We start from the raw sequence: 27,063 nt of genomic DNA, 5'->3' as shown, positions 1-27,063 counted from the left end.
ACAATAGAAACGAAGCAGGAGATAATAAAAAAAAAAAAAGAGGGAGGCACACGCATAGTTAACCTTGCTCGTGACTATGGACGGAACCGCTCGGCAATCTTCTAAGGGCAAGACTTTCCTTGCCGGGGTACGGACCTCGCTCGACAACAAAATGGAGAGGCTTCTTCTATTATGGATTAAAGAGAAGGAAATTGCCGGTGATATGTTTTAGCATCTCCGTGACTGAGAGCAATAGCTTATCAGCGTAACTGTGTTAACTTTGCGGGTTGGTCTCTGCTCCCCTCCGCCTCCACCCAGCTCAAGTCACGTCGCTCCAAAGGTAAATGTCATTTTTCCTTTGTATATGTTATTTAATTTAACTGTACAGTAGATTATGTTACTCATTTTGAATATGTGTATAAAGTCGTGATGTTTTTACCTAAGGATTTTGCACGCGTTGCACGCATTCACGAATTAACATAGGTTTGGATTGCCCGTCATACGAGCAGTTCGAGTTACGAGCGTAGCCGCTGAACGGATAAAGTTCGTAACCCGGGGGCCCACTGTACTTGGTTTTGACAAGATATGCAGTAGTAGTATGCAAAACTAAAGCCCATGATCACTTACCTGAAATCATCGGACGGTCTGCCTTATATTATCTATGAAGTTTGAATCATCATCCTCTCAGTTGGGAGGCGAATACACATAGCGCTAAGCCATGCTCCACCCCCCCAATTTTAAACATTTTTGCAAATTTTCCTTTGGCCACTATACCCCTGAGAAAACTCCTGAAAGTGAGTCTGGGGATAGAAAGAAGAAAATGTATATCTCATCTCATGTTTGAAGTATCAGTTTGAGAGCTATTGGGGGGGTCAAGCACCATTACAAAAGCTATCAATGTCTAATTAAATCTCTACACATCGTCACATTATGCTAAATACTCAGAGTTGGGGGGGGTTACTCTTAAAATGTATTCCGATACACTTTCTATTTGAAGCTCCTGGGAGTCCGCATCTCTGAGGATCACTCCTGGATCATCAAACCCACTTTGGTGGTGAAGAAAGTCCAGCAGCAAATACATTTTCTGCTCAGGAACCACCAACACTTTCAGGAGCAGCTACTGGTGACCATATTCCGAACCACCTTTGACAATTTTGTAACACTGTGTGGTATAAGAGGTGCACTACAGCAAACATAAAAGAAAGGCAAACCACCAACAAAATCATGTGCTCTGCCCTCTTTGGATGGCAAAATCAGCTCTCGGTACCTGACCAGAGCGAGGAATATTATCAGACATAACTTATCATGGGCATCTTGCTGTATATTGTGGCTCTCTGGTCACTGCTGCGGCTGATGAAAAGCGAGCAGACCGAGAACTTCCTCCGCAATGGAAAAAAAAAAAAAAAAGAAATAGTAATGTTTTAAACTGACTGGCAATCTGTCGATCAGCTCAATGGTCTCCTACAAGATGCGGGCACCAATGAGGAGTAAATTTCAATTGAGTGGGTTACAACTCCTGCCCTCACTGGTCGTTTGTCTTGCTTGGAGCCAATCACCTGTCTTGTAGGAGAGCCGCATCTTATGGAAGTGCCCCCTGAGCTGATTGACAGATTCCTAGCCAGACACTTGAGAACAGCACTTTTTTTTTTGTTTTGTTTATCATTGAGTCGGAGGTTCTCTGAGTCAATCGTCAAAGAGCAGCTGAAAGAGGCCGGCAATGAGGAAAGAACGCTTTGAGATCCTCTTATTTTTTGTAATAAATTGAAATTTTAAAGGTAAACTCTCCTTTTCATCATCGTTTGAGCGCCCACTCGTAGGGCAACTGCAGCTCACCGTAATCTCGACTACGTACATCCAAGACATGAAAAAGGGAAGGGTTAAGATTAAGACGCTACTTTGTGTTTTTTCACTTGAGAAAAATGAAAGACTGTACTACAATATTAGCACTGCCTTCCGGTATAATCGCTCAGCCAAAGGGGGCTTTTCCAAAGTATCATTTGTCTGATCAAAGAATGCATGTTTTTGGAGTAAAAAATAGACCACCCTAAGTGGACCAGTACTTGAAGTGCTTTTAAACTGTATTTGAAAATGCAATTGACCTTTCACAAAAAGAGAAGACACTTTAAATGTGCACATTGTTATATTCCAGAGATTCATTTTTAAGTGTTATGACACAGAAAACAGGTTTGTTGAGAGCATGTGCATCCAATGACCTATACCCAAAGTACAATCAGTCTTTCACAGGATCTAGAGATTATCCATCATCACAACACACCAGATTAGTTTGTAGGTAATATAGAATGATTTCTAATGCTTTCTGCAGGGCAGGCAGAGATCTGTGGGGCAGTCTACTTCCACAGAAAATCCCAGGTATGCGCCAAGAAGTGAGGTCACCTTCCACTGTAGAGCACTTGAAGAAGACGTTATAAAAGGATGAGTGTTATAGATGAAGAATCAAAAAAATGTCAGTGACAAGAAAAAAAGGCTTGACCTGTTAAAGAAATGAAAATGGAACAATAGAGACTCGTATTTGTGTCTTTTCAATGGTTTTCAGGCTAAGTCCAGTTCTAAAAATGTTATAGACATTTTTGCGTTGCAATTTGAAATGATCAAATCCTAAAAATATGAGACTCTGAACATGCTGGGTAATTAGGGTCACAAGCAGAAGATACTAGTCTCCTATTTATGGAACACACAAATCTTTAAAATAACTGCAATGTGTTTTGTAATCTGTAGCAAAAAGCCAGGAATCATCTTTGAGAAAAGTTGTGTCACTGCAAAAGGATTAATAGTAAACATTTGTGGGTATCAGTATCTACAATTATAAACTTAATCAAGATGTTTGCATAGAGGCAGGGTTGTTTTATCAGCATGATTCTGCAAGGCCGACAAGTGCTGTTTGACCAGCCAGTCTAAAAACTCAGGAGAACAGTAAAGATTCATACTAGACAAACATTATCCTGATTTGCAACTTTGACACCCCCCAAAAAAATAAAAAACAAACAAACAATAGTGAAGCAAGATTTTGTTGTTGTAAATGAGCAACAACACTCAGAAACAAGTAAACCAGAAATGGTTATTGCGCTGAATGAGCTGGTCCTGTAACCTCTAACCTCTTCCTGTGCATCATGAACAGAGCAATTTCATGTGTAAGGCCACCATTACACCCCCACAATTATAGCAGCACGATATGTTGTGTCGCTAACAGGTTCAGTGAGTCACCCATCATCATGGCGAAAACAGCTAGGTCTCCGAGGTAAGGACCTTGATCATTTTCATGACGTTTGAGGTTCGCCATATTGTGTGCGTGCGTGTGTATAAATGGACCACATGACTTTGTTCAGACCTTGGTTTGAACATTTCTGAGTTAAATGCTCATGTGTTTTCAAAGGACAGATGGATCTGTATCCATAGATCCAAGCCAAGATCACAAGAACTCAGTCTTTTTGAGTAATGGTATCACATATATTTTTCCCCCCTAATTCTTTAGAAATACAGAACTCCAAATAAGCCGGATTTTGTATTTTTTTGGTTGATTTTGGTTAACCCCCCACCCCCCACACACACACACACACACACACACGCACACACACACACACACACACCTTACCAACAGGGCACACAGCCACACATGCACCTGCACTGATAATTTTCATTAGTGAAGGACCAAAAACCCTTCACCTCAAAAGTTGTCACTTTTCAAGAGATCTCAATATCAGCACATTTATTCAAGCATTAATATCACCTCATCAATCATGGCAAGCCACTCAACACTTTATATCACTCAATGCATAAAAGTCCAGACCTGGACTAAAAACATAGATGTTTGAAAATCATGTTAAATTGACCAAATTTTGACTTGTGAAGTTTGACACCAGAAATATGTATGTGAGGTGGAAGGTATTACTTTTGTGCACATTAAGTCATGATACTCACATCATACAATGTCGTATCTGTGACTTTGCATACGTGTCACTTTAAAAGATGGGGCAACTGAACAACGTGTGAGTCAGTGCATGAGAGTGTACAGTTGGCAGTTGTTGGCTCAAAGATAACAGGTGGCCGATGACTGACTAACCAGCCAGTTTGCATTTGTTGAGTGCCTCTTGGCATCAAACGTGGCAAAACACAGCCGGGGTATGAAGGCACTTGTTACCTGTTTATTTAGTTACTGTTTATTCAATAAAGTGATTGAAAGTGCAATGCAATGGTGACTTTTCAACTATGGCAGTGGTTCCCAAAGTGGGGTCTGCGTACCCCCGGGGGTCCGTGGCCTGACTGCAGGGGTTCCATGAAATTATTTGGGTGTTTTGGAACTGATTTAGTTCATTTTTTAACAGTTACAGATTTAGGCTTTGTTTTTGGCGCCATCTCTGGCCGCTGTTGATAGTGCATTGATAGTGCACTGTCTCTCGACCTACACTTAAAAGCAATTGTAACATCTACGAAGCACAGAAAATACATATTTATGTTCATTTCATTTGATACTAAATTGAGAAAGAATTCACGACTCTTCCATCAAGCAACCAATTCAACCAGGTTAATATTTTTTTTTTAAAATGTAATAATATTTACATTTGTCAAAAAGCGTTTTGTGTCTACAATTGCTTGTTAACGAGGTGATGGAGACAGCAAAGCTAAAGCGGAATTTTATTTTATAATGCTGTTTTGGACTAAAGAATTCAAAATCAACCTGGTTTGTTATAAAGGGGCGTGCAAATTGCAATTTTTATTTTCTAAACTTCAATATAGCTGAAAAGCTATAATATAATAATTGTTGTCAAATTGAATACGTTGCTGAATAAAAAGGGCACTTATGTTTACCTTAAATTCTTTTTTTATTTGTTTGGAGGTTTTGGATGATTTGCTTTCTAAAAGGAGTCCATGACTCCAAACTTTTAAGAACCCTGGCCTGGACTATTGAACACCTGTGGAGGGATTACAATTCAGTCTATCCTGCTATATTAAATTGGCTAACAATGCTTACTTACAGTGAAGTGAGCCTGTTATGTTTTTTTAGTACACTGTTTTCTATTTTCTTTTTTTAAAGACTGAAATGACTGCAAATTTTTATTCTCTGTCATTTTATTCTGTCTTTTAGAGACTCTTTCCTCCTGGCTCAAGCTTATTGCCCGTAGAGTCTGCAGTCTGTGTGAAAACAATGATCCCCCGTGAAATACTACAACAATGAAAATAGGTAGTATGAAATTAGATGGATTTAAAAAAAAAAAAACATAAATATGATACAGTGACACGACATAAAGCAAATTGCAATATGCCAAACCGATTTCAAAATCATCTCAGGGCCCAGCTGTCCTTAAACAGCAAAAGTATTTGTAGTTGCAGTGTCGCACCATCAAAACACTAGCTAGAACATATTTAATGAATAAATGCGCTGAAATGACCACAAAATTGCTGAACATTATGATATATTATTATTGTCATTATTACATATAACAACAATCACAATCACTATGATAAACAGTGCGTATTGGTCCAACTTCCATGATTTCTGCTGACCGTCTGCTGTTTTTGGGTTAGGGTCCCTGTGAACTATGGCTGGCTAGCTAAAAAAATTGTAAATAAACACAAACTCAAACTCATCGCATAAGGTGTCAACACAGCATGAAGTCACTATTCCTCACCTCCATCATAGCGAATAAGCTATACTTCTAACCAGTAATCGTTTCCTTCGGACAACATTCAAACATTTGAAAACTGAGGAAAATTGTTGAAGCTGTGTGAGCGGGATTCGTACCCACTCCTGTTTGATGTATAATTTCAGTTCAACATTCTGTGGGCTCCGTTGGAAGATGTTGCGCTTCATTATGCACCACACTTATATGCTCTCCACTAACTGGAGGAGGCGAATTGAAAGCAGTAGGTGTGACCCTCCTGTCAAAATCTGACAGGTGGGTCACACCTCCATCAAAGATCAGCTGACAAAAGGACGAGTTACAGGACCATCATGTGACACTCTGAAGAATGCGAAAGATAACACAGAAACTTGTATAACCCCTTAGAAACTTTTAAGATTTTAAAGTTTTAAAGTTAATTTTTGAATTTTAAAGTTTTTAAGTCTTGCCACTGTCTATTAAAAAGAAAAACAACAGTTGATTTTAAACAAGAGACACAATTAAGGTTGTTCAAGTGTAGGCAGGTCAGTTGAATAGCTGCACTCTTTTACTACGAAGCCACACTGTTCAAACATATGCTCAATGCGGCTTGGGATGACCTTGCTGAAATAAACAAGGGCATCCCTGGAAAACATGTTGCTTGAATGGCACCATGTATTGGACCCAACTGTCTTTTTTCAGCATTCTACTCTTCTGCGGACTCGTCAGACCATAGCGTACTTTTCCACTTTGCATTTGTCCATTTCAAATGAGTTTGGGTCCAGAGAAGCCAGTGGTTTATCTGGATGTTGTTGATGTACGTCTTTTGCTTTGTTTGGTACTCGTAACTTACACTTGTAGATGTAATGACAAACCGTGTTAACGGACAATGGTTTTCTGAAAGGTTCCTTAGCCCACGCAGTAGTATCCACCATAGGTGTCGAACTCCACTCCTTGAGTGTATCCTGGCATGTTTTCCTGTTTTCCCTCCCCAACACACCTGAGTCTAATTATTAGCTTGTTAGCGAGCTCTGCAGGAGCTTGAAAATTATCCTACATGCAGGATACTGGCACTCAAGAACGGGAGTTTGACACTGTGCTTTACACAGTGATGTCAAGAGATCGAAGGTCTCTGGCTTTCAGTGTTGATTTTCGCCTAACCCTAACCCTAACCCTGGCTCCAACACGTAGAAAGATTCTCCACATTCTTTAAATTTTTGGATGATGTTATGTACTGTAGTCCATAACTGTAGAATCCCTCCACTCATCGCAATTAAACGTTAGGATACATGGTTCTTAAATTGTTGGACTATTTTTTTCAAACAGTTGGTCAAAAACTGATCCTCACCCCATCTTTGGTTGTGAAAGACTGAGCATTTTGAGGATTGTTCGTTTTATGCCCCTCATGACATTCACCTGTTTCCAATTAACCTGCTCGCCAATGGAATGTCCCAAAAAGGTGTTTGTTTGTCAATATCTTGCTTTTGTAGTCTATTTAATTGAATTTAGGTTGACGATAATTAGCATGTTTATGCATTGTTTTTACTTCCATTTTACAGAATGCCCCAACTTCATTAGAACATTTGATGCATTGGTGGGCTTTTTCTGTCTGAATGAAACGCTTATTGCTTTCTGCTCAAGACTTGAGCCTCGAGAACTCTCGTTAGATTGGTATGCTTGTGACGCCCAACCAAGTCCACCACTCGGCCGTGGATGATGCTGACGCTAGCGTGGCTACCACCCATTGAATGCTTGCCACTGAAGGTTGGTCCAACATGACATCGGGCGGTGTTACCGGGAACAGGGGGATCAACTCTAGGTCAAAAGATGGCCTATAATATGGTGGGACCCCATCAAGTTCAGCAACCATGTCATGGCATTATTTAAGGGCATTTTGGCAGAAAAGAAGAAGCAGCAGCAACAACAACTTCCCATCACAACGTTACTTATCAGTCGGAAATTTCTGACAGAACCTCCAGGAGAAGTCTTGTCATAAGTAAGTGCCTGTACAGCCTTTGTTTGTGTCAACGTATCAAATGAGAGAGAGCGTGTGCGAGTGGGAGAATGTAAAATTTTTGGACGTATGTACAACGGTACAGGTAAAGGTGGTGAGAATAATCATAAGAACTAACCTCTTGAGTGCAGCAATGATGTACATGCTCTTGGGCATCAGAAGAAAAACCTGGTCTGTAAGGATAGCCTGAATGATCTTCTTGGTAGCATAAGTCGGATCAAGAATTGGGAGCAGTCTTGGCCATCTGTTGAAAACAAGACATTTTAAAACAGAAAGTTAGGCAGTTAGGCATGGGGCGAAAACCGGATAGAAAATATATCGCAGTTTTAGAAGTCTCTGCTATTAAAACCGTCCAAGTCTGTCAGAACCAGAAAGTTTGTTTTTTTTCCCCTTCCGCATCATCTGCCTTAACGAGCAGCTGCAGAGCGTAGCTCTTGTTGTGTATCACGTGAGAGTCCTTCTCTGCTGCAGCACTTCATTGTCTAGGTTTGTCGGTTTTAGCACCACTATAAGTTGGGTATTGCGGCTAACTACTGCAAGTAAAATATAACAGTACAATAGTACAATGCGGACTCTGTCATTTTAAGTTGACTAATTTCCCCACACACGCATGCAAGTACACACAAACAATCTTCCTCTGTCCCCTGGTTGCTCTCTCGCACTATGGCAAGCGGATGATGAGTTCATACTACGCTATTTTATCGTTTGTTTCTATTTAAGCCATACGCGTCTAGAAAGCCGTTATTTTACAGGGGGATCAGACACAGAGTAAAGAATGCCGCTCTACTTGCCAAGCAGCAATTAAAGTTTATTTTGAAAAAATGCCAGACGCCACTAGGAGCATTAACCAACAGCATTAGCAACGGCAATCAGCATCAAGCATAAAAAGCATCGGTCGAAACGCCGTCTGGGTCTTTCAACATGAACGTTGGTCACCACTAGCCTTCTAAAGCGATGCTTCACTAGCGATCTTGGATGTTACTTGGCGCAAAAAGCGGCATTCCAAACGTCGTGCATAACAAACGCAGATTAGTGTTGTATGATTTCATCCACTTGCCATAGTGCAGGAGCATGCGGGAGAGCCTGAGTGACAGAGGAAACTTTTTTGTGTGTACGTACGAGTGTGCGGGTAGTCAATGTGAAAAGAATCCACATTGTACTATCAATTGATACACATACTGTAATAGTTCAATGATTGGTCTTTTTTTAATATTGCTATTTTATACTAAACAAGTGTGGATATTTTCAGTTAAAATTGGATGTGATCAATCAAAAAGAATTCATGTATATGTTTATTGGTAATCAGAACCTGTGCTGCTCACGAAATGTTTTTATTTTATTTAATTATGATTAATATTATTATTTAATTTAGCATGTTACATGTTTGTTATTTTAACAAATGTAAAATACATTTTGTTTGAAAATAAAAGTGGTTTTATAATGATTAGAAATGGCAATTTATCCCCCCCCCCCCCCAAAAAAAAAGTTTTTAATTATATGTTTTGGCGCTGTAAATTCAATACTGTGATACCGCAATACTGTGATAATTTTGCTCAAGGTTATTATGCCTTCAGAATCTGATATCGTCCCATGCCGAGTTGCAGTTTTGCCATTATTTCTTAGTTATCACTCACGAATGCCTTGTCAATTCCGAATTGGGCTAAATTCACTTTTGTTGGCAATCACAAATATGAATATAAAACTGACGCATCCAAGTGATGTTCCAGAAAGTACACAGAACAGATATTATCCTGGCCAAGAATTTTGAGGATGAATTATTACTCGCGACACAGCACAAAAAAAAACAAAAATCTAGATCTCGTTTTTGGTTTTTGAACTATAGGGGCTATTTTAGAACCTGTGTGCTAAACAAGAATATGGCACTGACATTTCAGAGTCCAGAGCTTGACAGGGCGATTCCACTACATCCGCCCGCTCCACTCCATTCTGCATCCGCAACAAAGGACGCACACCCACGCCCACTGCTTGCGTTTCTGATGCGCCGTGTAACGTCACACATTCCTTAGGAAGTCAATCTACGCATGCGGTAGGATCATCAATTCAGTTGTTTTTGGAAAGGTTGCTTGGATAATACTTCATTGCATAAGCCTAAAAAGGGCTTCTCGGGTTTCCGAAGGCGACTCTACACAGGTCCCATTCACTGTAAATGCCGTGCTAAAACAGCGCATCAAATCTCCACTTTTTTTTTTTTTTTTTTTTTTTCTGTCAGCGAGAGCCTGGCACTCTCCCTTATCTCTTGCGCGCACGTCAATCAAACACGCTAAAAAATGAATTCAAAACAGAAAAAAAATGTGAATAAATGAAAACCCTATACATACTAATATGTTACACATGCTTCATTTACAATGGGTGAGTACATACATACATGTTCGTTTTAACTTTGAAGTGAATTAATTGAATTGTGACTCAAACAGTAATATATATTTGTACACATGTTAGTTCCAATTACTGGGCGGAAAGCAGTTGCTCCTTTTGTCTCAATGGCAAAGGCACAGACAAGCAGATGCTTGCACTCGCTTTTGGCTTCATTCAACCAATCAGCAGAGGAGAACACCATTTTGCTTTTGTGTCCGGATGTAGACTGCATTCTTTTTCCTGTTTGGTACTTTCTTAACTGTGGAACTGACGCGGCCGACCAGATTTTTCAAGTCTTGCATAAAGTTGACGTACCACGGCGGACCATGGCAGAACGTAGCGGAGCGCGGCCGATGCTGTGCCCCTTGTAAGAGGTTTGCAGGATGGAAGGTTTGCACAATTTGACACAGCTTTCCACACCTGTCTCATCTTATGCTAGGTATTTTAGTTTGGGACTAAGTAGACTCAGACAATAGCTCTAATGTCAAAAACACTAAACGTCAAGGGAAGTTTTAAAACTGATGTTTCTGAACTGAGAATTATGTCTTGTATATGATGAGCATAACAGAATGCTGCTTTCTTGTGATATTAGAATTTAAGGATGGATTTGGTTGGTTATTTCACTGATGTGAATATGCGTGTTTGACTTAAGAATGAAGAAACAGGAAAAAAAATAAATTGACATCCCTATTTAGACCAAGCCAATAACTTCGTTATCGTTACGTTCCAAAAATAACACGCGCAAAGTGAAATCCGTGAAGCAGCCAGCTTTATTTTTTTTATTTTACAATGCAATACTAAACTATAGAATAAAACCAAAAATCAAAACCTGTTTTAAAGCCCCGAATTTGTTTAAGACAATCATTTTAATTTAGTAGTACAAAGTTGGAAACTGTCACTCGCGTATTTCACATTTCCATTTTTGTTCTTCAACCGTAAACGAAACAGATCTGTGACGTCACCCGCTTTGGTGAAAGTAAATGACAAAAATCAAGAAGAAATCTAATTTCTTCGCTGCGATTTATTAAATACAGTGAAATCTCGTTTTCTTCTGTACAGATTTTTTTTTTCATTTTACAAAAATTACTTAGCATATAAAACAAACTTAACGAAATAAAACAAAAAACTTGATATCTCAAAATCCCCATTTGAATTAAACAACCTGAGAGTCTACTGCTCAATAATATGGCTGCTCGGCTATTATTGCTTTTTTGGGGAGCACACACAAAAGCTTACAGCGGACAACTTGAACACTGTGCGGAAGCCCGAGATATGGCTAAAACAGCAGAAAAAAAGTATCCTGTTTTTGTATCATGACGTTTATTGTTCTGCTGTTTGCCCTCCTCCCTTTGCCGCCAGTTTTGCTTCGGAGCATCACCTCGCTCAAAGGTTTGCCAATTATTTCCAAGCCGATATTCTATAGGCTCTGGTTTCCTGACTGCATTTATTCTATTTTTTTTTTCTATTTTAGTATCTACACTCAAAAATAAACACTATAAGCCATGTATGGCATACCTCATTCATGGAAAAATCAGAGAACATGTGAGACGCAATTGTCAATCACGTCCACTGGATAGCATTAACTAGCCTTAAATGCTATGATTTGATCTAAGTCGGCTATTTCTTTATACCTGTCTGTCTATCATTTTTAGAAGACGGTTTCGATATAATTTGTCTAATTTTCATGTCACATACACTAAGTACTGCTGAGGTTGAATTTACTAAACAATTAAAAAAAAAATCTTTAGTTAGGGAATTTAAAAAATGTGAATCTTGCATTTCCTGTCCCACAGCAAAATGCAAATTTGTGCAGGCCATTGCTTGCTTAAAAGAGTGACTGCCTGCAGTGCAATTACATCCCAGAATCCTCTATTAGAAAGACATGTTTTCATGTAAAACATGTAAAACAAGTAAAATGCAAAATATCACAAAACAATCTCTTAACACTTAATTCTAAACTTTGCTTTTCACTTTTAGTCGACGACATTGTGTACAGTGTGAGGTTTGGTTGAAATCAGGACTAAGACAGGGAGCAACTCTGGTATAGTCGGCCATGTTATAATTGTAAATGTTAAGCTGTGACTTGAACCGGTTGATTCACCGAGTTGTCAGTGTTTCTCCACTCCTTGATGCTGCTGTAAACTGATTTTTGTCACATTGACTGGAGGCTGATTACAACTTACGCTGTAAAACTGCAGCAACATAGCAGATAATCATACAAGACATTTGAATTATAATTAAATAAGCAAAAAAGGGCGAGCGAACTGATGGATGTAAAAATTACCCTCCCGACATTTTCCATTCACCATCGTTTTTGGGCATTCCCGTCGACAAAACAGGTGTCCGTCTGTGACGGACAGTCCGTCGGTGCTGACTATGTGCCCACCTCTGTTGATTTAGCTATTATTAATGAATTGTAACAGAAAATCAGAAAAGTGTAGGTTTACATTTCAAGAACATTGAAGCCCAAATGTCCTCCAATACTGAAATGATCCACACATCACATAGCATGATTAAATATTAACCGTCTGTACAAGGACTTCTATGTCTCGTCAGACATATATTCCTAAATTGTATACTCCTAAATATTAATTAAATGGATTGGCTGTTATCAAATAATCACATAATGTGAAAAACACAAAGTTGCATGTTGAATTGTTAACTGTAAATTTCCCAACGACCAGCAATTACACGAAAAGCTCAGGACCTCATTAAATTTACAAAGATAGCGATGCTCAATTTGACCGTGGGAAAAGTTTATACACTCAACAATGTTTAACACTATTGTGACTTCAGTGTTTCATATTGAATTATATCATTACGTGTGCATGTTGGAGGTAAAAATGAACCTAAGGATGAGTAGTTGCACGGTGTAGATGAGTGAAAAGAACAACATATTTAAATGTTACCATTACTAAGATAATGTGAAAACACCTACTTAGTTTGACATCCATCGAACATTCCAGTATTAATGAAGAATGGACAAACAATGGTGGTCTTGATGCCATCTTTTCCAGTTGCTAGGAGTTCCAAACCCACAGATTCTGCAAAACCTACTGCAGCAAACTTGCTGGCACAGTAGTCTGCAACGGAATGGGTGATTGATTCAACGAGGAGCACAAATGAGATAGCATGAAAGATCATCAACATCACACAAACAGATTGGACAATTGTAAATTGTTTCTTTGGTTAGTGAGGTTTTTTTTTCCTTTTTGTCAAACAGTGTTTTACACAGTCAAGTGCAGAGGAACAAAGTGCTGATTAAATAAAAATACAGTTGGTAAAAAGAGCTCTTGCTATGCCACACCAGGTATAGTCTTCCAAATTGTTTTATTTCTAATATGGCAAGTTAATCTTAGATGCCTGTTAAGATTTTTTCCTGGCAGCTCCCATGAGATACAAAGGGCGGAAAAGGGTGTGTCAAGTGAGCTTCAGTCACCTGTGCGCACACACACCCACACACACACACACGCGCGCACACGCACGCACACACACACACACACACACACACACACAATTTAAAATTATTCTAAACTGAGGGCAAAGGCTGAGCACACACCTTGGAAAAAATACTCTCATGGCCCACTAATTAAAGGTGATGTCAATATGTTGTTGTGATTGAAATCGGATGAAAAATGACTGGACCAGAGCAGTTTTAGAATATAGTATCTCCACAAGAAAAAAAAAACAGATATCACTGAGGTGAATAGAACACTTTTTTTCACAAAATAAAGGCCAAGGGTCTAGGTGTGTCCTGTAATAGTAACCTAAAGATTTATTTTTTTTATTTGACATAGTTTGAGGAAGATTGAACAGTCAGCCATATAAGCAGAGTTTCAATGTACAGATGTGCATTTTATGTCAGTCATATTCTTATAATAATTATTGTAACTGAATGAGCTAGAGGGCGGACGATTTGGCTGTTAGCAGGCAGTGCCTGTTACAGCTAACAGCAGCTTATGTTAGCAGTGGTTGTTACAGCCTAATTTTCAATAAAAGGAGTGAGTGGACTGAACCAACGTCTGAGTCCATTGGTGTTCACAAACATGAATGTAACAGTAGCTTTCAGAATGGGATGCAAACCGTGAGGCTTCTACAAAGAATTTGACAATGAAATTAAGGGTGCGTACACACACACACCGTAACTACCCAAATACAGAACGCAGCCTTAATTTCATTGTGTGTATATATATATATATATATATATATATATATATATATATATATATATATATATATGCACACACCTGTATGTGTGTGTGTGCGTGTAGATTGTATCCAACTGATTCCAAAATTTGAGTTTTGAGGAATCATTTGAAAGAGTTGGATACTGTTATGATAAAAATTACAAAAATAGAATAGAAATATAAATGGTAGAGTCACATCTATCTAGTGAAGCACTGGGAAATAAACATGGGAGCAAAGTGCAAAGCAAGAGACTGTTGACATGACCATATGTACTAAATGTCAGTGGTGATCACATGTGAGAAGTGGCACCGCTATAATAAGGCAAGAGGACTCAGAAATTAAATTTAACGTCACATTCAGTATACATACACAATATACTGTATGCACACCTGTGTTCCCATTAACCCTTTCAGGCTCAAATTATATATTTTTTTCCAAACTTCTAAAAAAAAAAAAAAAAAGCCTCAATCAATATTAATGTGGAATAACTAGGGGACTCTCATCTTATTGATGCAAATTTGCAATGCCTGCCTGGAGAGGGTGGCATTATGTGCTTCCTGGGGGAAGTCACAGAGCTTGTTTCCTTTAGGGCAGCTTGGTGGAAGAGTGGTTAGCACGACAGCCACACAGTTCAGACTCCCGAGTTCAATTCTCTGCCTGCTAGGTGTATTGGACACTCTAAAATGTCCATAGGTGTAATTGGATGTGTTGTTGTTGGTCCCTGTGTGCCCTGCAATTGGCTGGCAACCAGCTCACGATGTCCCCTTCCTACTGCAGACAGCTGGGATAGGCTCCAGAAGGCTAACTACCCTAGTGAGGATAAGCGGCTATAGAAAATGGATGGTTGGATATAGTGATGTTTTAAATCTATTTAATCAGAGTAAATGAGAATCCTGATTCCTATGTGAATCAATTTTTTGGCACACCCCCCTACTTTTCAATGCCTTGACAAGAATATCACATCTTTTCAAATGAAGAGCAAATTAATTGGCACATGAGGGATCTCATTGCTAAATTGTGTACTGACTATACTGACTGACTTTTGCAAAAACTTGTATACTTTTATTTTGTTGAGTCTTACAAAGATGCACATTGTCATTAGTGAAACACTTTTCTGACAGCCGAACCAGAAATGAATCAAATGCTAAACTGTATTCCAAATACAGCCCTGACGTTTATTAAATCAAACACTAATGGCAAGAGTACTCTGTTTCAAGTGTTTGTTTTTCTTCCAAAAATGCGTTGAGCTGTTTAGGGGGTGCTTTGCTGAAAACCAGTTCACAGAGTGTGCATTGCTGGGAAGAAAAAAGGTTCAGATTCGCTGTTTTAACTGGTTTAAAAGTTAGTGACAATTTATCGACTTGAAAAACCTGATCCAGAAGCACAATCAAAAGAGTGGAGAACCAGTAACATATAGTATGCTTTGGGAAAGGAAATTACGATTACGATTAATCGACTGATCTATCCAACTTTACAAAACATAGAGCAAATTAAAACATATAATGTACCTGCCAATCCATTGACTCCAATGAGTCCTGCAGAGCTGGCGATGCTGACCAGATGACCATGATTGTTTGCAATCATGGCAGGAAGGAAGGCCTTATAGGTCTGTTAGGGGAAATTTTAAAACACAACAAACAATCCAATCACTGTTTTACAAAGAATCTGCTTTCTTGGTCGAGTACCCCAAGTAAACTACTTGCCAAAGCATAAATATATATCAAATGACAAAATGACAATGAAGATGACAAGACAGACCCAAAAGTGTGCCATGATGTTGACCTCCATTGTCTTTTCAATTAAGGAATCGGGTGCATCCATGAACTTCTTTCCAGTGACAATGCCAGCATTATTTACAAGTATGCTGACATCACCCACCTCCCGCTTCACCTGTGGGGGGAAAGGAGTGTTAGTAATTGTTGTATTTTACTGTGCTGACAAAATTAAAATAATTAAAAATGCTAAGTGGAGCTGTAGCTATCGTGTATTTTGGTATTTGGATACCCTACAGAAAAATAGAGTATAGGATATTCAGATAAAAATATTCATGTGAAAGTGACAGTATGTAAGATTTAGACCATATTTCAATAAAAAAAAAATCAATAAATCATTGTAAATGTCAAAAACGTGTAAATAAATGTGTTCTTAATGACCAACAGTATGTTTCAAGTATAATATAGGTTCAGTTATCCTTAATTTATCTTACATGGGGGGTGGCACCCCTCCGGAGGTTTCCATGTTTCTTATAGTTACGGACGGCCGAAGGAGGAGGAGTGTGTTTTGTTGCATTTACCATTAATTCCACTAATAATATAATAATAATAACAACAACATTTTCTTTGGTTTAGTGCAAAACAATTATAAAAAGAGAAGATGAAAAAACACATTTCCACTTCATTATGAAATTTATCCCATGACCAACATTTTTTTCACTTAAATTTAAATTACCGTGATTTCCCATATATAAGACACACTTTTTATAGGTATGAGTAAGAGTATGGATGCATCCTATTCACAATCTTAAAAATTGGATTTTTTTTTTTTTTCACCATCTGTGGAAGATTGATCTGTCAGCCACATAGGCAAAGTTTTGAAGAACAGATGTGAATTTTTATATCGGCCATATTCTTACAATAAAACAAGACGAACAAGAGGATGGACACGAGTTTGCTCTTAGCAACAAGTGCAAAGTTATGTCTCCAGGTTATTCAATCAAGAGTGGCTAGGTAAGCAGCTGAGTGCTTTGGTTAGAGAACACAGAAAGGTATACCATTTGACTTGTTTATTAATTGCAGTCTTTTGGCATATACACACACACCCAACCATAAATTTGGTTAAACACGGATGCTGTGCAACTTCCGGTATTCATGGTCAAATGAACTTGAGTCGCATAGCTAGGAAAAAAACAAAAAAAACAGCTTTGTGCGCATTCAGTTACACTGACAAGGTATTCACTGACCGCTCACAATGTGGGAAACACACTTAACTTCACGGAAAACTACAGTATATAAACTTACAGATAAGAAAACAAAAAAATATGAAGAGTTTAGGAAAATGAGATTTCTTCTATTTTGCTAAAGTTTTTACATTGTTGCAAAAGCGTTGGTGTGTGTATGGTAACAGAGAAAATACCACAATTTGACCCCAAAATTAAATGTGCGTCTTATATACAGGTGTGTCTGATTTGGGAATTATATGGTTCTTTGTTCTCTAGAAACATTAGATTTTCAACAAATCTCTTTCCATAAAATTTGGTCAGACAAATAAGCTGGCTGAAACAGCATGTTTGAGTGAGCATTGACTGTTAAAAAGTAAAAAGTGGCTAATTCATGTTGGACACAGCTATATCAAAGCCAGAGACAGCGGTAAACCCTGCAACAGGTACCATATGTCGATGTCAGTGTAATTAGGTTGTTTGTTAGCACCCTGATTTAGTGATTGAAATGTTTCAAACATTGTGTCACTTGTATTGGGAGTTGGAACCAACTGTCAAAATAAAAGCATTATTAGCAATAAAAGTCATTTGCATCCTTGTTTTTCCCCAAGTTTATTTCAATTTTGTGCCGTACAGAATTAGAAAAATACATTAAAAATTGAACAAAAAAAAAAAAGCCCACTATTATTTCACTTGTCAACAAATGAAAGATACAAGGCCCATACCAAACGTTCTTATACAAATTAGTCAAGAGCAAACAATCAGTGGCATTTGCAAAAAACTACTAACACCCATTACAATGTCATCCCAATGAGATGATAATGAGAAAACGGTTCTATGTTTGTCTAAAGTTAAATATCCTCATTGATCCCAGTCAAGATAAGTTCATGTGATACGATTAGTGCCGGATATTGTGTCTCAAAAGTGTCTTGGGAAATATTGCGACACAGCAAAGGCACATTGCGATAATTGGGCAATGTTTGTTTTTTGTTTTTTAAAAAAAAAAAAAAAAAAAAAGGTTTATATAGTAACGACTGAAAAAAAAATGGAAGGAAGTTATTAGGACAAATTATATCTATTTTGTTTTTCAGAAGTCACACATCATTGTCATCTATGAGCAAACAAACATTCTATAAAAAAAAGCATCAGTTTTTTTTTCTTCAAACCCCGGAAATTACTTAGCAGATAAAAAAAAGCAATATGAAATAAAACAAAACAAAAAAAAAACATGCAATTTCAAAATCTCATTTGAATTAAACACAGCATGAGATTCTAGTGCTTGTTAATACGGCTTCTCAGACATTAGTGCACTTCTCAGGAACACATACAGGAGCTTACTACAAATCACTGGAACACTGTGCGGAAGCCTGAGATATAACTACAACGGCAGAAATGAAGAAAATGTTCTCATCGTAGCATAAAGTTTTCTTTTTCTGCTCCTAGGCTGCTCTGATTTCTTCCTCTTTTGTGTACATATGCAGGAAGTGATTTTTATAAATCTTTTTAAACTGCATCAGGTTTTTAGCAGCTTTTATTTCTTTACGACAGTTTCAAATTTTACAGCACATATTTTTTCAATCAAGTTATACATTCCTACTTTTGTCCAGAACATTTTGGGGATATTTTATATTACTCTTATATGTACGTCCCCAGGTCGCTACTGTAAATTGTGGTGAAATCAGTGAGCAATAGAAAAAATGTTATGTTTCCTTATCAAGATAATACAGTGGGCCCCCGGTTTACGAGATTAATTTGTTTCGCGGTTGGTATTGTAACGCGAATTTGCCGTATGGCGGGCAATCCAAATCTATGCTAATGCGAGTAAAACCTCAGGTAAAAACATCAAAATTGTATATACAGTGAATTCTCGCAACTTTGCGATTCCATGCGGATTCGCTACATTGCAGATTTTTTTTTCCATTATGCGGATTCATGACTTCAAAGATTTTTTTTTTCATTACATATTGAACTTTTGCAATAGCTCCCAAGCATGCTGCTACCGCCAAGGCTTGTAACTGAGCCTAAATGCCAACAAAAAATAATGACAATTGCTACGAAGGTTAACCTTCTCGAAGGGAGAAGTTACGCGGCCGTGGCCCGCCATTTGGGAGTGAACGAATCCACCGTTTGCTACATTAAGGACGAGGCGAACATTAAAAGACGGCTGCCATCACCTTTGGCAATTCAGCAAAGTGAGTTGTTACAGCTCGTAATAAAACTATCGTCTGTATGGAAGTTGCCGACAGAAAAGAACATAGTGAAGCCCTTTCTTTTGAAGTCTCACGCAGCTGCAGTCACATTTGTAGCGGCCCGGACATTGAATTAAAGTCTTCTCTGTACATGATCAAACAACGTTGAGTGTACACTTCAAATACCATTTTCAAATAAAAGAAATCTAGGTAAGAGATTTCCAACTGTCTGGTAGACCTTCTGCTCCTTACTGTCGAGTGTCTCTTCCTCCTGCCCGTTGACAACCACAGCGCTGGGGTGCGCTTTATGTTTTATACAGTGCGTGCTTGTGGAGTTTTAATCTACTCCCGCCCCACAGGCACGTTTGTGTCAGTTATTAAGCAAACCCAAGTACAAAGGCACACGCATTTTCAAGGCACAAAGAGACACATTAAGGAGGAGACGTTGGAAAGACCGTTGGAAAACACTTACCTCGATTTATTTTATAATAAAACGGTATTTCAAGTGTAAACTATCCATTTTAATAATATTTAATCATGTACGGATTAGAGACTTTAATTCAACGTCCGGGCCGCTGCTAATATGACCGCAGCTGTGTGAGACTTCAAAAAAAAGGGGAACAATTCACTACTGTACAATGTATAAGGTGTAATAATTTAAGTAAATATGTGTACTGCAGTAATACTTGTCTTAAATAATAAGTATAGCATGAGGACTTTACTTTTTATTTTATTTATTTATTTATTTTTTTTAATGTGAAAAGTCTGGATGCTACTTCGCAGATTTTCAGCTATCGCGACTGTTTCCAGAACGTATCTATCGCGATAAACGAGCGTTCACTGTACATATTAAAAATTGGTATCAAAATACTAGTGACTCCTACTTATACATAATATACATGCATACAATTAAATAACATCATAAATAAAAAATATATAAAGGATTTATTTACCTTTGAGCGACGTGAACGCTTGTTATGACCATATTCCCTAGTGAGGGTAGCCTAGCCTAGCCTAGTTTAGCCTTCATCGTATTTCTTGATTATCTCCAGCTTGGTGGTCCATATTAATCATCTCTCTCTTTAACATCACGTCCAAATCTTGGGACCCACAATTTCAGCTATTTTGGTTGTGACCTTTGTGATATGGAGGCCACATGAAATTTTATTGTCAAGGCCAAAGTTAATTCAGTCAGGTAGGATCCATGGACAGTGTTTGAGTACCCCTGAATTTACTCCCTGAAGTTTAAGTCTGACTTACACTAGATATGAATACATTAAAATGTTCAATTGTTTTAAAAACATTTCACTTGAATGACTAATAAAAAAATGTATCATATTATTTGTGTCTTTGAAGAAAAATGTAGCCTTCCTTTGCCATTTCCCTGAGAAAATATACTGATGGTGCCTTGAATAATACCACCTCGTTCATTCAATGTGCATATGTTAACGGGAAGTTTTATAAAAAAGAAAGCTTGTCTTTTCAGCCTGTTGAATATTACAGACAGAGCCATAGGAATTTTTTTTTTTCTCATTTGATCATATACAGTAGGATTACATCTTTTTCATTAGGTTCACTGCCAGTGTGGAGAGTAATGCATTACAAAAGTAATGTGACAACTGTAATGAATTAATTTTTGCTGTAACGCGGAATATGGACAATCCATACACAAGATGGGAATATGCCCATTACTTTCACTTCTTCAGAGATAGACACAAGGAGAATATAATGGTTAGGTGCACCTAAAGAGTTGTCCACTTCGTAAAATCGCACCAGTAATTTGACAAACCATTTAGATTTAAAACATGCAGCGGATTGAGAGTGGGGATAAAACAAAGCAAGCAAAATTAGCGCTCTTTTGATCAAGGTGTTAGGAGACTCGTGGCGGAGTATGTCGCGCGTAGAAGATATGCTGACACGTTCCAGCATATAATCATGCAAGAAGGGTGGCAGCTTGGGTTATTATGCTTGACGCGTTCCGCGAGTTCAGTGCAGGTCCACGCGTCAAAATGGCATCTTCTCAACAACCACGTCCATTCGTGCGGTGTCCGCACGGGCCAGATTTTCCGCAGTGCATACCTTCTGAAATGTCTTTACCGTGCGGAAGCGCCAGGCAAAAAAAATGGCGGACGAACTATTGCTTATAGAAGTTAGGTAGTGTTGTTTGTATGCTGTAGACTCCATTTATTGCCACCAGTATGAGAGAATATCAGCTGATTGCAGGGGAGAGTCACACAGAGTATAAAGTGCAGCAAAACGCGTGCCGGCATCAAGAGTGGGACGCAATGACAATGCTAATGTTGGTTTTGCAAGCGCGCTCCTGAGATTTCATGTTTCAATTCCACATTAAAAAGTCTTTAGATGACAGTTTCCCACAATGGCAACTTACCCCCTAATATACCGCACTAGCTGTCAATTGAGTCCCATCTTGAAAAATCCGATTGGAATACATTTAGTTTGAAATGACCAAAAAAAATGACTGCTAAGGCCATACCCACTTTGAGTGATTCTGGTACTTTTAGCAGCCTCTCATCGGCACCAGAGTGAAATGGCTTTGAGTTTCACACTTGATTACAGTGGACACCCGGTTTCCAACGTCCCTTACGTTTTTGTCACCTTACGATGTGGACCGTGACGTTTTTTTTCCCCCCTTCTTACGCCATTTTTTTTCACTTTACGACATAAATTTTTTTATATATATATATATATATATATATATATATATATATATATATATATATATATATATATATATATATAATTTTTTTTTTTCCTCAAACATGAAAACATTACTTGAAGGATAAACTTTAAAGTTACACGAATTGATCCATCCATCCAATTATCTGACGCTCAAGCAAGGTCGAGTCACAGGGGCAGCAGATTTAGCAGGGAATCCTAGACTCCTCTCTACCTAGCCCAGCTCCAATAGGGTGATCCCCAGGTGTTCCCAGGCCAGCCCAGAGATATAGTCTCTCTGGCGTGTCCTGGGTTGTCCCCATGGCCTCCTTTCAGTGGCACATACCCGGAACACCACAGAGGTAAGCATCCAGGATGCATACTAATCAGATGACTGAGCGACCCCAACTGCCTCCTTTCGAAGTATTGACTGTGACAGATTATTTCATTATCTCTAAGTCAAAGTAATGTTTTCTTTTTTCAGTATAATAGACATATTCATTCATTAAGAAAATGAAACAGATGGTTGCACTATTCTGCGTTGCAAAGCATTACAGGAGTATTTTCAAAAACCTCAACGAATACGGTAAATTTGTATTATTCTTATACTATAAAAATACAATAATATAAAAAAATATAATAATAATGTAACCCAGAACATTTTGTGAGAACCTGAAAAGTACAACCAAAAAAAGTTATGCTGTTATTCTTACCTGGTCTGCCACTTTGTACACATCATTTTTGTCACTGCAGTCACAAAGATAGTAGTGAACCCGAACAGCTCCATTCTGCTTGGCCAGTTTTGCAGTTTCCTTCATGCCTTCCTGGTTTATGTCCCACAACACCACAGTAGTATTGTGAGTTGCAAACTCCTGGGCCATAAGACGGCCAATTCCACTGCCCGCCCCTGTGATGAGCACAATCTCACCAGATATGTTCTTCCTCTTCTTGGGTATAAAGCAATAAATAAATGACTCCACATTGTACCAAATGGACAATATGATGACTTGTATGGTTTCCAGGAAAAAATTCATTGTTATATGATGGAGTGACCTAAAACAAAAATACACCTAGAATGAAAAGAATGAAAGAACAATGAGAACATGCACTTACAAAACAAAACTTTAAGTTTGTATTTGATGGGTGAATTACTTTTTTGCTGTAGTTGTGAGGGCATTTTACTTCAGTCTAGATGTTTTTATTTATTTTAAAAGAATGAATAACCACAAGCATTCCATTACTCCCCAAACAATTCCAACTTCATCTTACAAATATTGAGCCAAATGAACATGAATGTATCAACCCCCTTACCACAACAGTTTGTTGCTCGATATACGATGTAGAAATGCCTCAAAAGTACCAAAAGGTTGTCATTTTAATAACAGACACCATGTCTTTTGATTGGACAGCAATGATCTATGTAACCACGCAAGTCAGGGGTAGACATACTCATGTTTTGGTAAAACTCATCCAAATTGCAGTAAAAAAAAAAAAAAAGGGGGGTGGGGGGTGTCAACATATACGCAAGGTTGACTTGTATTTGGAGAAATTTTGTAGCTTTCCCGTATGAATTGAGTATTGTGAACAGCTCTTCGCTGTACTGTGAAACATGGGGACACATTATGTCATGTAAATAATGTAACATTTTGATCACTTCTTGATATAATCATTTCATGCAACATTTTCTAATAATAATAACATGTCATAATAACATAATAATAATATAACATATGTCAATGATAAATGAACCGATCGTGGCAAACAACTCCACTTTATGTTTTATTAAGCGGAATGAAAATAAAACATAATATGAACAATTGAAACCCATTAACCTCAATGATCATCGCGATTAGGCCTACTTCCGATCGAACACAGGCAGTGCAGTCTAAGTGACTTACGGTGTTCCTCTAATTTAACATTAGATCTTAAAATGTGTTGAAACATCAACACATTTCCTTTTTGTGGCCAAATGCATGAGATAAAATACACATGATTAATTATCAAAACTATTTTAACATAAAATGGAAAAGAGCCGTGACACAGATTCAAAATCAAATTCCCCATGGTGCAATGTGACCTCATGAAATAAAACTAGCAATAATAAAACAAGTAAAAATGTAAAAATGGCAGATGATGCCTCAGGAGATGAAATGTAAGCTTCTTCAGATTTCTTTACGTTACCATTTTTGCCCAAATTCATCTATTGTCAAACCCGATTCCACTTGTCAAAGCTTTTTCAAGTTAAAATCAAGTTTTAACTAGTGTCAAGTTTAAAATCTCCAATGACGTCTTCACCTTCTAGAGGAATTTACTTTCCATTGGTCATTCAACACTTCTTGAAAGTTTGAGTGCAACATATTTTACCTAAGAAACTGGTTGCTAAGGAACCTTGAAAAATGTATGTGCCAAAACTTAAAATTATCACCTCCATGTACACATTTTTTTTTCAAGTGTATAATTAGATTGCATGTATAACAATCTGAGCCGGTCTCATTTGAAAAATTTAAAACTGCTGTCATGATGTAGTTGGAGGTTTTTCTTTTTTCTTCTTTTCACTACAGAGCTACAGCCATTTAGGGACTTTTTATTGATCCAACTTGGTGCAAGAATTTCAAGGATGAACTTGCTATATATTTCCACTGCTCAGCAGGTGTCAAAAGGGAACTAATGCGAATGAAGCTTCGAGTAATAAAACTAACTGAAGCAATAACCCAATGATTAGCTAGGCTTTCTTTTTCCAATTACAATGAACAAGTCTAAATTTTAAAATCGTAATGAAGAAGGGAGTTTCAGAAACTACTAATGTCTAAAAAAGCAAAAGTGAACGCGTTTAACGGTTGCCACGAAAAAAAAAACTTACAGGTTACAGTTCTCTTAGTTGATAATACGTTGGAACCTGAGAATCTCTTCTAGAACAATATTTTGAGTGTTCTGTTAGAACATACGCATTGGACAAAAGTTATATGTCTCAAATTACTTCTGTAAAAAGCTGAAAAGATAGATTAGGGGCGTAGTAAAAGTTGTATGTATCTTGTGTAAGACACGTTCATACAGGTCCCAAACAAAAACGCTCTTTCTTGTATATTAGAATAAAAGGGCTCCGGCGCCGTTGGAGCAACTAAATGTCCACACATGTTTTATCCGCTTTTAGTTACTCGGATGCTTAAAACTAGTCATACAACACTCGTATTGTGAGCTAACAAGTATCCTACCTGTACGTATGAACGTAGCGTGACCGTGTGGAGGGCTGAAGAGCAGACCGACAACTTCTGAAAGAAATGATCATCCCACACGCAGTTGTTAGTTTTTGTAGCCTCCGGGAGTTTAACCCAACCATCAGGATGTTACGTCAAAGATCAAATACACGGGTCACGTGATATGTTTCTTGTCAAAACACTGAAACACTCTTAAAGGAGAACTGCAAACGTCTTCTAGCTATGAAAAGGATACTATCGTATTCGATCACTATTTCGATCTTTTTCAATGTCTTTAACGAGTGGGTTCCGCATGATACTACAAGCCCCACAATGCAGTGCTAAATCTTGTGCGGTGTAAATGACTCTTCCCTTTGCTGCATGTGTACGGATAAGATGCGAACCAAATTAATAACTTGCAAACCAGTCAAAAGTATTCTCCATTTTGGAGAAAAAGTGTTTACCACCTTCTCCTCTTGGATATTTTTTTTTCTCGAAAATGATTTTTCTTATTCACCAAACCGGTTTTAATATCACACCGAGACATCCCAGGGATAAGTGTGACAAGTTCTAAATAATTATTTTTATTGACTACATCGACCTGTACGCACTTTTGATTGGATACTCAGCATGGGGGGCACCGCTATGAAGGTTAAGCAAGCTTGTCTGTTTGGCTGTGACAATCCCTATGTCCTGTGCTCCTGTAGAGCAGTCATTCTCGGCCTTTTTTTTTTTTTTTAAAGCGAATTAAAACATGATAGAAAATGATTTATTGTTGGGACTGAAATGCAAAGACAAACTGTACAAGCAACTCATTGAAATAGAAATATAGAAATAGAAATATAGGCAGCAAAATTTGCTTTTTTTTTTTAATAAGAAATGTAATCACCAATGTGACAAAGGTGATTTATAATTATACGGCCATTCGTACGAGCTAATAGTTAACTGTTTTAGAAAGTTTAAATTAGGATAAAGCCCCTTAAAAAAGTAAACACTAACTCGTGGTCCTGTCATTTGCTTTAAAAACTCATCATTACTCTGGTTTCACAGGTGTTCGAATGAAAGAAAACAAACACAATGTAAAAGACAATAAGCAGACCACAAGACGTAGCAATACCTGTGCATCTATTTACTCTGAATAACTTTCTTTACTCTATACTTGTGCACTGTAAAAAGCATTTCACCCAGATTATGCTCAAGCAATTGTTCAACAATCTTCGCTTCGCCCCAAGGGTGTAAAGGAAAAAATGGAGGAGTGTTATTTGAATTTGAAAAATATTTGGTATTGAACCAGAAGAACTTGATTTTAACTTTCTCTGCCGGGCTCTAAGCTTGCGAACCATTTTTAATAGATTTCACATTATATACTGTGCATACACCCCAAAATTGGATACATTTACTGAAAAAAACTGAGCATAATTTAACATTGACTCAACAGTCAAAGTAAAATTTAAAATGGTCACTCTCAAAGCAATGTTGACTCCAGGTAGGTACTATACCCAGTAGTCGTCCGTGCCTTTCGCACTTAGAAGAACATGTACATATTACTGGGCTACACAGGCTTTTTCCCGGAGCATTTAAACATCGATAAACCGGCATCAGAAATTGAAATTATCATTGTACGCAATACTGCCAGAACTCAAAATGATTAATAATCATTTTAAATTATTTGTCCACAAAGTTTTATAAAGTCCACCAAGTGTCATGTCGGTGCAGCATGTTGGCGACGGATGTGGGAATGTGGATTCAAAATGCAGTGAGGCAGGATAAGATGGGCTCAATAAAACAATTTATTACTCGCAGAAGCTGAACACAAAACACTAGAGCTACACTTGAGCTGGAACACCCTCATGAAAGGTAACACAAATTACACTAACGACAGACGCCAGGGAAAAAC

At 37.9% G+C, this 27,063-nt stretch overlaps 1 protein-coding gene across 1 annotated transcript in view; it reads right to left on the bottom strand.

Moving 5' to 3' along the window:
• The window catches only part of LOC148415206 (epidermal retinol dehydrogenase 2-like), a 29,215-nt gene extending 3,883 nt beyond the window's left edge, over positions 1 to 25,332 (bottom strand). The window contains exons 1-6 of the mRNA XM_088430354.1: positions 25,185 to 25,332; positions 22,686 to 23,042; positions 15,931 to 16,062; positions 15,681 to 15,780; positions 12,923 to 13,067; positions 7,727 to 7,852 (exon numbers count right to left, since the gene is read on the bottom strand). Of these exons, the coding sequence (XP_088286480.1) occupies positions 7,727 to 7,852; positions 12,923 to 13,067; positions 15,681 to 15,780; positions 15,931 to 16,062; positions 22,686 to 23,006 (824 nt within the window). The 5' untranslated portion in view covers positions 23,007 to 23,042; positions 25,185 to 25,332. The remainder of the gene's footprint in view (positions 1 to 7,726; positions 7,853 to 12,922; positions 13,068 to 15,680; positions 15,781 to 15,930; positions 16,063 to 22,685; positions 23,043 to 25,184) is intronic.
• Positions 25,333 to 27,063: the final 1,731 nt, after the last annotated feature.

The sequence above is a fragment of the Hippichthys cyanospilos genome, chromosome 12, assembly GCF_059441005.1.
Source record: "Hippichthys cyanospilos isolate Australia breed blue-spotted pipefish chromosome 12, RoL_Hcya_1.0, whole genome shotgun sequence".
Taxonomy (NCBI): domain Eukaryota; kingdom Metazoa; phylum Chordata; class Actinopteri; order Syngnathiformes; family Syngnathidae; genus Hippichthys; species Hippichthys cyanospilos.
Note: the sequence above shows the minus strand (reverse complement) of the source record. Positions and strands in the feature narration are given on the sequence as shown.